Source organism: Drosophila suzukii (assembly GCF_043229965.1).
Source record: "Drosophila suzukii chromosome Y unlocalized genomic scaffold, CBGP_Dsuzu_IsoJpt1.0 scf_Y1, whole genome shotgun sequence".
NCBI lineage: Eukaryota > Metazoa > Arthropoda > Insecta > Diptera > Drosophilidae > Drosophila > Drosophila suzukii.
The window spans coordinates 763,155-778,176 of record NW_027255895.1 but is presented as its reverse complement, the minus strand read 5'-3'; the positions used below and the strand labels follow the sequence as shown (position 1 = coordinate 778,176).

The window sequence follows — 15,022 nt, the reverse complement described above, 5'->3', positions numbered from 1 at the left end:
GTTTCTCCCCCATGATAGTTCACTGGCTATATACTATACTGCAATAGTCAGGCCCATTCTCCTCTACGGAAACTTCGTTTGGTGGCCTTCCCTAGATAAGAACTGCAACTTCCGGATCCTTCACAAGATCCAAGGAAGCGCAGAGCTCTGCATCAGTGGGGCGCTTCGCACTACCGCCACTGAGGCACTAAACACAATTCTCGATCTCCAACCCCTGGACATACTTGCCAAAAGCTGGGCATCTGCAACAGCGCTGAGGCTCCGTGAAGCAGCAGCATGGACAACAGGCGCCACGGGTCACTCCAATATCCTATCAAAATATTCACCCCTACCACGTAATACAGACTACGTCCCACCCATAGTCAACTTCGAAAGAAGATACAAGATCTATATACCCACCCGTACAGACTGGGACAACCTCCCACATTAATTCGTAAAAGCCGTCAACATATACACGGACGGCTCCAAGCTTAACTCCCAAACAGGTGGGGGAGTCTTTTCCCCCGAACTAGACATAAAAGTCTCATTCCGCCTACCAGACCACTGTAGTGTTTTCCAAGCGGAAGTGATGGCAATTCAGGAAGCCACTACCCACCTGAACACGTCTGTACATCAAGACATAGATATCTTCATCTTCTCGGACAGTCAAGCAGCCCTCAGGGCCCTCGACTCCTACACAACGAGCTCAAAAACAATCTCTGAATGCCGCAAATCTCTTAACGAGATGACGACTCATCTGAGAATCAACCTCATCTGGGTGCCTGGACACCGCAACATTGAGGACAACTGCATAGCAGACGAGCTAGCAAGACAGGGGACAACCGCCGATATCCTTCGTGATAAGGACACGGTAGGTATGCCCATGGCTACCTGCAAGCTCCATCTCAGGCAGGGATTGTATACACTTTCCAACAACCGTTGGAACTCAGTCTCAACATGCCACAATTCTAGACTCACATGGCCAAACTACAACACGAAAAGAACAAAAACTCTCCTACAATGTAGCAGGGAGGACATCTCCACTCTCCTAAATGCCCTCACGGGTCACTGTCTTATAGGGACTCATGCGATAAGGCTGGGTCTAAGTAACCACGACTTGTGCCGCAGCATCGAACACCTCCTATGCTTCTGCCCAGCGCATAACCTATTCCGGACGGCCATTCAGGACGTAAGCATTCAAAAACTATTATGTTTCTTGAGAAGAACAGAATACTTCGCGAAAGCAGATAACCCATGAGCTAGGGAAACGGATCTTTCAGAGATCATGTGGTATCACAAGGGCCCCATTGTGGCCTAAGTGAGGGGACTAATATCTAGTCTCCAACCACTCCTACCTAACCTAACCTTCGGAGCGGCAGACGGACTGTGTAAAAGCTCGGCTCCAAGAACTTCATATATACAATTGCAGTCTTATAAAGTAGTTGCTGAATAGTAAGTGGTATAAGAAAGAAGGCGACAAAGATAAGCAGAGAGCGCAGCAGATGCCGTCGTACACCTATGCGCGCATGACTAGGCGCTGGCGATCTGCTCCGAACATACTACCCCCGTTGGAAGAGGTAAGGTTCCAACAATCTCGGAATCGACGGGCAGAACAGCTAGTTTGGCGACGGCTCTTTTGATCAGACCCGTAGCTGTACGGACCATAGCTACTCGGATGACTCCGTCCCCGTCGGGTATAACTTCCTGGATGCACCCAAGCTGCAATCTCAAGGGTGGAACGTTGTCGTTCTTCAGCAAAACCAGCTTCCAACCTTGATTTTAGACGTTTCTACGCGCCACTGGCTCCTCTCTTGAAGTAGGGACAAATACTCGCTGCTCACCCTTTTCCAGAAATGTCGTTGCATCTGGGTCACCTGCTGAAGATGAAGTAATGTCAGGTTCAGGAAACTTAGTGTAGCTGGAACCCTTCAGGAAATGCGCCGGTGCTAGCACCTCAAGGCTTTCAGCATTTTCTGAAATTGGACAGAGTGGATGAGAGTTAAGGATAGCAGAAATGTCATATGCAAGAGTTCATAATTCATCGATGGCTAAGATGGATGCACCGACGACTCTGTAGAAGTGAAATTTATCTGACTTCACAGCAGCCTCCCATAAACCACCAAAGTGCGGAAATCGCGGAGGCATGAACTTCCAATCGATCAGCTCGGTAAGCTTACTCTTTGCACCGACAAAGTTTGTAGCATTGTCGCTCCAAATGGTACGCGGACTGCCTCTAAGGCTGATGAATCTCCTCAGCGCTGCGATGAAAGAATCCGTCGTGAAATCTTGGACCACTTCCAAAGGAGCAGCCTTCGTGGAAAAGCAGACAAAAACGGCGATATAGCACTTGTGGGGTGCCTTATTTCAGGCCTCTGCCTTATGATAGAATGGCCCACAATAGTTCACTCCTGTGGTATGAAAAGATGGATTGGGCTGCACTCTATTTGGGCTTCATTCGGAAACACCGAACGCATTTGTTGATAACGCTGGCGACGAACTTGCAGCCTCCAATCGGCCAGTAACTTTGCCGTAATGCGGCAAGCAGCGCCTGCGATCCTCCATGCAAATATTTCTCATGATAATAAACTATGATCACCTTGGTGACTGGATGATCCTTCGGCAACAGTATCGGATGTCTCGTATCGTAGTCCAAGTTTGCGTTCTGAAACCTTCCACCCACGCGAAGTAACCCATCGGAGCCGAGTATAGGCCTAAGCGAAACCAGCTTGCTTTTCTGTGGAAACGGCTTGCCCTGGCTAAGAGATCCATACTCCTTCGCCAAGTTAACTTGTTGGATGCTCCTCAAAAGAAGTACAGTTCCAGTTCTCCTCCACCGAAAGACGACCTTTTACCGGCGCAGATTTGGCTCTGCAATTTGAAATTAACCGATAAATGTATGCAAATACGCGCTGCAACTTATCGAAAGAGTTGAGGACCCAATTAGAGCCACAGAACGGCGCTCTGGAAGATCCTTTACTGAGTCTAGCAGGGACGGCCAATTCGACGAGCTTTGCAGAAGGAATGGAGGCCCGTTAGCCCAAAGGGAATGTTCCAACAATTCTCTTGGGGTACATCCTCGCGTTACGACGTCTGCCGGATTCAAGTTTGTAGGAACGTGATTCCAAGTCATGTCTTTCGTCTTCCCCTGAATTTTCGCGATTTTGTTTGATACGAAAACGTTGAACTCCCTCGGAGGTTGCCGAGTCCACGCCAACACAATAGACGAATCCGACCAGCAATGAAAGGTGCAATCTAAATCTATGGCTTCCTTGGCCTTTACGATTAGCTCAGCCAATAAAAGCGCTGCGGAAAGTTATAATCTTGGAATTGTTAAGGCACAGAGCAGATGGTCTTTCGATTCTTCATTGGTATCCGATTGCAAGTATAGACACGCTCCATAAGCTGACATGCTAGCATCGCAGAATCCATGCAACTCAACGGAAGTCCTTGGTTGCAGTACGAATCGTGGAAATTTTAAGTTCTTTACGACCAATAACTGTGAGATCAACTCCCCCATGACAAAAGAATGGGCTCTGGCAGTGCGTCATCCCAATCCACGTTCGCACTCCATAGAGATTGCAGAAAAATCTTAGATTTTGTGATAATTGGAGTTATTAAACCGAGTGGATCATAGAATTTGGCAATCGTTGACAATGCAACCCGCTTAGTGGGTTGGAAGTTGAGAAAAATTAAGTGGGAGTTGATCAGATGCCTTGAATGCCTTGGCGACATCCGATCCATCGTAAAATTTGATTAGCTGCTCCTTGTCGCATTCAGAGTCTCCTTCCAGGGCTTCTGACTCATTCGAACACCATTTGCGGATTGGTCACCTGACGACGAAGTTCTCTCACCTCCTCAACTGAGTCCCCACCAGATATTAAATCATCCACGTAGAAATCTCTGCGAACAATTTGTGCTCCAATAGGAAATGATTCCTCCTTATCGTAAGAGAGTTGATGCATGGCCCTTATAGCCAAGAAGGCAGCTGGCTTGGTTCCATAAGTCACCGTGTTCAATTTAAAAACACTCAACTCTTCCGTGGAGCTCTCTCTCCAAACGATGCATTGCAAAAAATCATCCAGGTACGAAACACGCACGCAACGGTACATCTTGCATGTATCTCCACAAAGGGCAACTTTAAAAAATCGAAAGCGAAGCAGTATATTGAAGATTTTTTGTTGAATTGTTGGTCCTGCCAGAAGTAAGTCGTTTAGGGATCTACCAGAAGTTGTTTTAGCAGATCCATCAAAAACGACACGAAGCTTCGTACTCGTGCTCTCCTACTTATGTACGTAATGGTGGGGCAGAAAGAATTGTGTTTCTGACGGTTCTTTAGTTACAAGAGACATGTGACCTAGATCGATTACTCCCTCAAAAATGCTGAATAGGCTTTCAAGGCTGGGTTTCTATCTAGTTTATCTATCTACCAAAGGTAGATTCTAGATGTATAGATCGGGTACTAAAACACACGAAAAAGCGCAGAAATTCCCCTTTGTTATCTTACACCCCCGACCGACATTGTTCTTTCTTTCAAATGGTCCCGTAAAATAAATGCCAAGTGTGGGTAAATGGTCTGGAAAATATAGATTTTGCACAGGGCAAGTCTCCCATCACCTGAGTTTGCAGCTTCTGTTTGTAAAAAGGTGCACACTCGACAAGAAGGAATGTTGTCTTTTACGAGATTACTCAGTTTAGGGATCCAACACTTGGACCGATGAATGCAAGGATATGCGATGGGTAAAGAGGAACAAAAGTTTTACAAAAAATCAACCTTGCCGGAATGATGACTGGATGTTTCTCATCATAGCTTAGCATCTCAAACGCTCGCAAAACGCCCACCTGCTCTTAAGACACCGTGGCTGTCGACAAAAGGGTTTAAATTGTTGCCTTTTGCTTAATCTTTTGAATTCTATTAGAATCTCATTGAGCTGAGTGAGCACGATCAGCCTCTCTTAGACGTCAGACAACTCTGCTGAAATGAGTTCTGCCTTTTCGTTGACATCCTGCTTGCGACACATTCTTGCAAACCGGAACACATAAGCAAGAACTCGTAAAGCCCTCTCGAGTCCTGAAAAACGCTCTAAAATTACAGGTTTCAGGGGCGCTAAGGCGATTTTTCTTCTTATTGGGCGTTGGTCGAGCTCTGTTTCGAGATGGACCAACGAATTGAGTGGCCACTGGTCTTGGTTGTGAAGCAGCTCAGGCCCGTGCCACCAGTTTTTGATATTCTTGAGCTCATGGACTGAGACTTCTCTGCTTGCCAGATCAGCTGGGTTACCTTCCAATTTAACATGAAACCACAGTTCTCTGTTGGTGAGTGATCAATTCTCGCGACTCTGTAGGCAACGAATGTAGTCCAAGTGCATGCTGGCTTGCCTAGCCATGCGATCACTATCGTGGGGTCTGTCCAATAATATGTGTACGCCGGGGGGTAGCGGGGTACCGTGGTGTGATGGCGGAATGGCGTGGGAGGCGACGGCGGGAAAACTAGCGGCGTCGGCGGGCTGCTTCGCTGGGCTTCGGTGGCTTGCTGCTGGTGCGTTTGCTGCTGGTGCTGCGGAAGCTGTAGGGGAGAAACCACTCGAACGCGTTTGCCCCTTAATCGAAAATAAGAACTCGAGAAAAAAGTGAACTTCAAAAGTAGGCGGGGGTACGACCGCGGTTTATTCAGGTGAACTCCAGAAATCGAACTAAGCTCCGCTCTGCGCTCCAAAGCGCAGCGGAGACTTCATGGAGGGAGCTAGGAATAGCGCAGGAGAGCGGGAGCGCGAGAGAGCGGGAGAGCGGTAGAACGGTGCAGCTGGTGCAGCTGGATAGCGGGGCCAGTCCAGATTCGCCGGACAGTGGGCCTGAACATTCCGCCCCCCTTGCAATCGCTAGCGTTGCAAAAAATAAAGGAGACGGAACTTCGGCCAGCCGCCTACGCCTCAAGCCTGCGTACAGGCGCCGGAGACGATCCACCCGAACACCGTCTTCTGGGCTACTGGCAGTCCCTCGTCGACCATGTGGAAGCCCGGCTGTATCACCTTCGGGTAGACGTCCGCGCCCAGGATCAATGAAATCGTGGCTGGCCGGTGGAAAACCTCATCCGCGAGCGGTAGCTCCTTAAATTTTTGGACGACGCTCTCACTGAGCGCACGGATGGGAGTGCGGATGCGCACGTTCGGCTCGATCTTGAGGACCACCTCCAGCTTGACGGCCTCGTCGACCTTCGAACGAATCGTCGCCGTGCATATGCTCTCATCGCCCACGTTCGTTGTCGGCAAACGCAACGCGGCGGCCAGGGATGCATCGATGGAGCTTGTAGGGGTGCACGGATCGATGAGTGCGGCGGTGTCGAACTTCTTCTCTCCGGTCTCGACGATCACCACAGCAGTCGGGAGGACATTAACGCTATGACGCTGGAGAAGTGCGGCGAGCGACGGAGCTGGTGTCGAGGATGCTGAGCGCGGTGGAGGAGCAGGCGTTTGGCGAGTTGGCAGATCTTGCCGGCGCGAACGCTGCGGAGAAGCGGACTGTTGCTTGGAGCGGGACTTTTGCTTGGAGCCGGACTTTTTCCGGGAAACAAGGTCTTGCATGTGCAGCAGAGTGTGATAATTCCGGTTGCACGTTCTGCACCGGTCACTGCTACGACAGCTCCCAGTGGAGTGCTCGTGTGCGAGACAGTTCGCGCAGTACTTGTTAATAAGAACTGCCCGCAGCCGCTTCTCTGCGCTCAGCTTTAGGAACCTCTGACACTTCCGAAGAGGATGGATTCCGCGGCAGACTCGGCATCGGTAGGACTGAGTACCTCGAGTGCGTCTGCTATCCAGAGCCTGAGCGCTACGTGGACGGGGAGCCATTTTCCTGTTTAGAGTGTGGATAAGGAAAAAACAAACAGGGCTGATTAACACTGACGTGGATAATGGCTACGGACTAAGGTGTGTAAGAAACGCGGCTCGTTTCGAGGTAGTTTTGGGCGGCTCTCTTGGAAGAAGAACCACCTTGGTCACTGGACGTTTGACAATGCCGCGTGTCGTACGAATGTCGACTACGCGGACATTACCATCGGCTCCCGGAAAAACGGAGTCTATTCTTCCGAGTCGCCACTAATTTGAGGGCAAATTGTCATCCTTAATGACGACTGTGTGCCACTTGTTGCGCTTGTGGAGCTCCTTAAGGTACTCATCCTTCCATCGAGTGCGGAATTGTTGATGGAGAGACTTTAAGTGCTGCCACCGGTTCAGAATGGACTTGGATTCGCCCTTTACTTCAGGTTCCACTATGGATAGAAGAGGTCCACCAACAAGAAAGTGCCCTGGTGCCAACGCTAAGAGATCAGTTGGATCCTCGGACATGGGAGATAGCGGTCTGGAATTCAGACAAGCTTCGATTCTCGCTAGGAGGGTGGACAGCTCTTCAAAGGTGTACTTCCGCGTAGCGGTGGACTTGTAAAACAAGGTCTTGAAGCTCTTGACACCAGCTTCCCATAGGCCTCCCATATGGAGTGCCCCAGGAGGAATGAATTGCCAGCTGAGCTGCTGATGACTATACGCATCAGTCACAGACTCCTTAACGGCTTGCAAGAAGTCTGGGGAAAGCACAATGGAGGCGCCGACGAAGGTCTTTCAATTGTCGGATTGGACTTGGCGAGGACACCCTCTTCTAGAGACGAAACGAGCGAAAGCGGCAAGAAACTTTTCAGTCGTTAAGTCGGATGTAGGCTCTAGATGGATGGCCTTTGTAGAAAAACAAACGAAAACCAACACATACCCTTTCGTAATGAGACAAGCTCTTCCGGTATAATTTTTTATGTCAAACGGGCCTGCGTAGTCCATCCCTGTGTACGTGAGCGGACGGGAAAAAGACACTCACTCTTTCGGAAAACTTCCCATCATCTGGACTTGCAATCTCATTTTGTGGATAACGCAGACCTTGCAGGAGTTAACCACTGCCTTCACCAAGTTCTTTATTCTCGGAACCCAGTATCTGGACCGAGTGAGACGCACCACTAACTGGTTGCCACCATGTAACGTAATGAGATGCGTGAATTAGACCAGAAGCCGCGAGAGTGCACATTCGTACGGCAGGATTATCGGATGTCGTTCATCACACCGCAAACTGTCGAAGGCTGTTACGCGGCCGCATGCCCTGATTACCCCTTTCTTAACTAGAAAGGGGTTCAGGGAGAGAATCGAACTCGCCGCGGGCACAGGACGCTTCTGACTCAAGCAGCGGTGTTCTTCAGAAAAATACCTGCGCTGAGTGCAAATCGTCATGAGTTCTTCCGCGGCGGCAACGTCCTGGGCCTCTAGACGGACCCCGGAAGGCGGTGATTGTCTTCGACATCGTTGGACAAATCGATGGACATACGCGAGGACCCGCAAAGCTCTATCTAAATTGGAAAAGCGATCTAGGAAATCTTCTGACGGCATAGACGCCACATGGACTTTAACGGCACGCTTTTTGATCTCAGTCACCGGCAGGTCGGTTCCCTGGCTGGGCCAATGATCGCGTGGACGTTGCAGCCAAGTCGGTCCATGCCACCAAAGCTCCACCAGCTCTTGAGGGGGAACTCCTCGACTAGCCAAATCAGCTGGATTATGTTCGGATTGAACGTGCGACCAATTGGCCGAATCAGTGGAGTCGGTGATCTTCGTCACCCTGTTGGCTTGAACGTGCGACCAATTGGCCGCCTCAGTGGACTCGGTGACCTTCGTCACCCTGTTGGCAACGAACGTAGTCCAATGGCACGCTGGTTTTGCTAACCATGCTAGCACAATCGTGAAATCGGTCCAACAATGGAATTTTGAGGTCAGCCTCGGCATATTTGGAAGAATGGCTTCGGCCATCTCGGACAAAAGGAGAGCCCCATATAACTCCAGCCTGGGAAGGGACACCGTGTTGACTGGCGCCACACGCGTCTTGACCGTGAGCAAGTGCACCATCGTCTTATGGCCCACTTCTACGCGCACATAGATCGCAGCACCGTATGCCTTTTACGAGGCGTCACAGAATCCGTGATGCTCTACGCGGAACTCTGGACGGAAGGAAACCCATCTGGGTATTCTGACCTGGTCTAGGACCGAACAGCTCTGGAGAAAGCTGTTCCACCTTTGGCACAGCTCAATTGGAAGTTTATCGTCCCAGCCTAGATCCTGAAGCCAAATCTCTTGCATAAAGATTTTGGCACACACAACAAATGGAGCGAGCCAGCCTGCTGGATCAAATAGCTTGGCAATTTGGGAAAGGACTTGGCGTTTCGTGTGGGAGATTTCCGTTGCTAAATCTGGTGGGACGAAAAAGAACTCATCGGACGTCGCCTTCCATCGTACGCCGAGAGTTTTGGCTGTGCTCTCAGTGTCGATCTCGAGGAAGTCGGCTGTCAGAAGATGATCGCTTTGGATATGAGCTAATATTTCTTTGTTGTTGGAGGTCCATTTTCTCAGTGGAAACCCCGCGGAATCTAGAGCACTTTGTAGCTCGCGAACAATGGACTTAGCGTCCTCGGCGGAGTCAGCTCCCGAAAGGACATCGTCTACATACATATGATTTCGAATGACGTTGCTCGCTCTTGGATGGCTGAGCTGCACGTCAGTTGCCAACTGTTGCAGGACTCGAATGGCGCGCAATTGACTCAAAAAGTTACCATCTGTAATTCGAAATCTCGAATGTGCCCCTCGCTGTTGCGGAGTAAGATGCGCTGGAACGGGGAATGCTTCGGATCTACCCATATCTGCCGATACATTTTCTCGATATCGGCACTGTAGACGTATCGGAAATATCGCCACTTCAGGATCTGGATAGTTAGATCGGACTGTAAGACTGGGCCAGCATGAAGGATATCATTTAAACTGACCCCATTCTCTGACGGGCTGGAGGCATTGAAAACCACACGTAACTTAGTGGTTGTACTTTCCGTCTTGAGCACGGCATGATGCGGAAGGTAATAACTGGCAGAGTTATGGGTAGGACGGACTTCTTTCATGTGATTGAGGTCGAGATACTCTTGAATCACGGAGTCGTATTTGGCTTTCAGCTGACAGTCCCTCTTTAGGCGTTGCTCGGTTCTTAGGAACTGCGACAACGCGGAGGATCTGGAGTGACCGAGGGCGGATTTTACGTTTTGAGGATCACGAAACGGAAGACTTACGACATACCTGCCGTTATCGTCTCTCGTAGTCGTTCGGAGAAAATTTTCCTCACAAGCCAAATTGGAAGATTTTGTCACTTTTAATGGCAGATCCTCCACCTCCCAAAATTTGGTGAGAAGCCTATCCAGGGACGTGTCAAACGTGTGGGAGATTCGTGTGGAAAAAACGAAAATCTGATTTTCCCTTGGAGCAGGAACGGGTCCTGTTAGGATCCACCCGAAAATGGTTTCTTGCCCGAGGAGAGAGCCACAAATATTCGGCCGGGTGCCGCTTAGGAGAATGGATGGCAGTATGTCGGCCCCGACCAGAATATCTATCTGTGCACTCTCGTAGAACTTTGGATCCGCTAGTGACAGTTCGGGAAGGTTTCCAGCTAATTGAGGAAGAACATAGGCCGTCGTGTTTATTTGCAAGCCAGGCCTGGTCGGAGAACGGATGGTAAACTGACAGAGCTTTTTGGATTCAGCGGATACTGTCTGGTTTAAGCCTGATACTTGGGCTCGGATTACCTGGTGAGGCAACTTAATTAGTTTGAACAGTCGCTCAGAAATAAAGGTTGCCTCTGATCCTGAATCTATCAAGGCACGAGCTTTAAAATTCGACCCCAGGTGACATATGTCAATTATGGCGGTGGCCAGCAAGACGGATCTATACCCCGTCGCGAAGTAATTTTGGACTGCAGAGTCCGTGGACCGGGAAGCGGTGGCAACTGGTGTACTTGGTCTTGATCTGGGTCTTGGGGCGGGATTCGAAGGCGATTGGGAGGAGTTGCCTCTGTGTAGTAAGGTGTGAAGGCGGCCGCGGCACGTAAAGCAACTATGAGTGCTCTCACAATCACGCAGCTGATGCCCTCGTGCGAAGCAGTTTAGACACAGCTGCTTCCTCTTTATGTATGCCGAACGCTCGTCGACCGTCATCTGGAGGAACCGTGCACATGTGCGGACAGGATGGTTTTCCTTCTTACAAAGGTCACATCCTTTTGGCTTGGGTGCTACCCTTGTCTCGTAAGAATTTATTCTTCGAGGCGCTGCAGTGAGGGCGGATGTTTTTGGCAGAGATTGACTCGCGCCTGACGGCCGTACGTCGTCTATGGCTTCTAAGGTCCGGTGACGCTCCGTAAGGAAGGCGTTCAGTTCCTGCCACGTCGGAATCTCTGCCTTATTGTGCAGGGACTGTTCCCACAAGGATAGCGTGAGCTTAGGAAGTTTGGAGGAGCACATGTACACTAGGAGGCAATCCCAATTTTCGGTTTCAATTCCGGACATTTTTAAAGCCGTAAGGCAACCCTGGATGGTATGTTGAAGTTCGCGGATAGCTGACCCAGATTCCTGATTAACGGACTGCACATTGAAAAGTATTTTCAATTGGCTATTTACTAACAACCGCTTGTTTTCGAAACGCTCAGTTAGGTTAGCCCAAGCTGAGCGAAAGCCGTCGTTAGTAAGGGGGGAGTTTGACACTATCGTGTGTGCATCGCCGCTTGTCTTGGCATTTAGGTGAAACAATTTTTCGACTGGCGTCAGCCTTGGATTGTTTATGTAAATGGCCGTAAACAGATTCCTAAAGGTCGGCCACCGCAGATAATCTCCGGTGAAAACCTCGGTATCGCACGGAGGCATACGGATATGCCTGGGACTACGGCAGGAGGAATAGACAACTTTTTGTTATCACTTCCAGCGGACATTTAAAGAGAAATGACCTTTATTTGGGTCTGAATCTGTTCGCCTTTGTTTATGTCGGATAAATAGGAAACCTGGCCCACTTCTGGAACAGCGGAACGAGGTGTCGACAAAAAAGTAGTGGATCGGAGAAATAGAAATTGGAAGCAAGTATCGACCTGGTTACTTTGCGGAATTAAACCCAATAATACGGATTAGGAACAGTGAGTGATGAGTTCGAATATCACCCGTTGAGAAGTAATACTATAATATTTAACCCTTTTGGTATATGTATTATGATTGGGATCAAGTTTGGTATATTTTTGCTGGTATTTTTTGCGTTTGGATAAATTTAGAGGGAAAAATACCAACTATGTGTATATATATAGTCCCCGGTGGAGTAATTGTAATATTTTCGCCTTTACTTAAACTTCTGAATGAAGAAAAAATATTAAAATTTGTTGCCCGGAGGATGCGATCGGTTGATTATTTAATATTGGAGTATTGCTTTAATTTGATTTAATATTCCGAGGGAAAAATACTAAACATATACCAAAAAAATTGGTGGACGGAGGATGCTATGCATGCAGTGGAGTGCTGGTATTTTTCCCGTTTAAATAAAATAAATTTTACGGAGTAAATACCAAATACCAAAAAAATACTAAAAAGTTTGGTTGGTGTAATTTTTTATTTTATTATTTTTTACCGGATGGCCGACGGAAAACTTTAAATAGTCGGAACGGGATGGTGGAGTTAAAAATTATATGTGTAGATATTTGTATATATGTAGATATTTGTATGGATGTAGATATTTGTATGGATGTAGATATTTGTATATGTGTAGATATTTGTATGGATGTAGATATATGTATGTATGTAGATATTTGCATGTATGTAATTTGCATGTATGTAATTTTCGCCGGTTTTAAATTTATTAAATAATTATTGCCGGCGGGATATGTGTTGTTGTGGAAGTTTTCGATTTATTGTGTGTGGACTATAATTTGGAAAAACGAAAAAATATGTGCAAGTATTTTAGCGGCTGCGGATATGTGTTGTTGTGGAAGTTTTCGATTTATTGTGTGTGGACTATAATTTGGAAAAACGAAAAAATATGTGCAAGTATTTTAGCGGCTGCGGATATACAGAGAGAAAAATCTTGAAAAGTTTTGGGGGCCTGAATTGGCAGAACACTAGAAATTTAATAATTCTCCCTGTATGTGTTGATGAACGCATTGCGGCCGTTATTTAATTTTGAATCTTATTCTTTTTGGTATATGAAATACTAACTTTCGCCTTTTTTAATGTATTTTGGTGCTGCGTCACACTTTAGAGATTTATTAGGACTTAGTGTTAAGACTACAAGGGAAAGCATCGGACACACAAGAAATGTGACAAATTTAATCATTGAAGTACAGTCCACTCAAATTGGGAAATAAAACGTTTTTATTTTTTTTTTTTATTTTTAAAACGAAAAAATATGTGCAAGTATTTTAGCGGCTGCGGATATACAGAGGGAAAAATCTTGAAAAGTTTTGGGGGCCTGAATTGGCAGAACACTAGAAATTTAATAATTCTCCCTGTATGTGTTGATGAACGCATTGCGGCCGTTATTTAATTTTGAATCTTATTCTCTTTGGTATATGAAATACTAACTTTCGCCTTTTTTAATGTATTTTGGTGCTGCGTCACACTTTAGAGATTTATTAGGACTTAGTGTTAAGACTACAACGGAAAGCATCGGACACACAAGAAATGTGACAAATTTAATCATTGAAGTACAGTCCACTCAAATTGGGAAATAAAACGTTTTTATTCTTCATCATATCTTTGGTCCTTCGAGCCTGATTAACATGGATCAGTTTGAACTTTTGAAGGCAGCTAGAAGTCGTGCGAAGGCAAGCATTTCGCGTTTGCTAACGGCGTCTCAAGATCCACGTGCGGGATCAAAATGGGAGCTTGATGAAATACAAGTGGACGCACCAATGGCATCAGGAGTGGGAAACGAAAACCTAGTTCGTTTTCTGGAACAACAGCAGCAGCTCAACGAGCGTTTGGCTGAGCAACAAGCAACGGTTTTAAGGGCAAACTCGGCAGCAAATGTAATGCATAATGAACTGCCAAAAATCCATATTAAGCTGTTCACTGGCGACTACAAGGGGTGGCCAGCCTTTAAAAACATCTTCGAGAGTACGATCCATAGCAAGCAGCATTTGACAGCAATACAAAAGTTGCACTACTTGAAAACGTACATCACTGACGAAGCAGCTGATTTGATTCGACATATGCCAATAACGGATGCAGGTTACGAGGCTGCTTGGACTTGCCTAATTGATCGGTACAATAGACCACGTCACATTGTTAACACTCTGCTAGAGACATTTGTTAACTTACCTTCGACCGCCAGAGCAGACGTAACGGTTCTGCGCAAGGTGACGGACGGAGCCAACGAAATTGTACGCGGCCTGGATGCAGCAGGGCAAACTAATAGGGACTGCTGGATTATACACTTCATTCTGGCCAAGATCGATGCTGAAACCCGTCGCAAATGGATCGAAGGAAGCCGGGAACTAGAATCTCCGTCTGTGGATGATCTACTCAAGATTTTAGACCGACGTTGCGAGGAATTCGAGCTCAGCAAAAGTGAGTCAGACATAGACTCCAAGGTTGGCCCACAACATGGCAAGGCAAAGCGGTCGTCACACGCTTTAGTATAGATGGAAGCAAAAAAACAAGGTCTTGAAGCTCTTGACACCAGCTTCCCATAGGCCTCCCATATGGAGTGCCCCAGGAGGAATGAATTGCCAGCTGAGCTGCTGATGACTATACGCATCAGTCACAGACTCCTTAACGGCTTGCAAGAAGTCTGGGGAAAGCACAATGGAGGCGCCGACGAAGGTCTTTCTATTGTCGGATTGGACTTGGCGAGGACACCCTCTTGGAGACGAAACGAGCGAAAGCGGCAAGAAACTTTTCAGTCGTTAAGTCGGATGTAGGCTCTAGATGGATGGCCTTTGTAGAAAAACAAACGAAAACCAACACATACCCTTTCGTAATGAGACAAGCTCTTCCGGTATAATTTTTTATGTCAAACGGGCCTGCGTAGTCCATCCCTGTGTACGTGAACGGACGGGAAAAAGACACTCACTCTTTCGGAAAACTTCCCATCATCTGGACTTGCAATCTCATTTTGTGGATAACGCAAACCTTGCAGGAGTTAACCACTGCCTTCACCAAGTTCTTTATTCTCGG

General features: G+C 47.6%; 1 protein-coding gene and 1 pseudogene across 1 annotated transcript; one reads left to right on the top strand and one right to left on the bottom strand.

Annotated features, from left to right (window-relative positions):
• Positions 1 to 7,293: 7,293 nt before the first annotated feature.
• LOC139353905 (uncharacterized) lies at positions 7,294 to 11,653 on the bottom strand (annotated as a pseudogene).
• Positions 11,654 to 13,623: 1,970 nt separating this feature from the next.
• Positions 13,624 to 14,487, top strand: LOC139353938 (uncharacterized). The gene has a single exon (XM_070998141.1). It carries the CDS (start codon positions 13,624 to 13,626, stop codon positions 14,485 to 14,487), a length of 864 nt encoding a protein of 287 aa, XP_070854242.1.
• Positions 14,488 to 15,022: the final 535 nt, after the last annotated feature.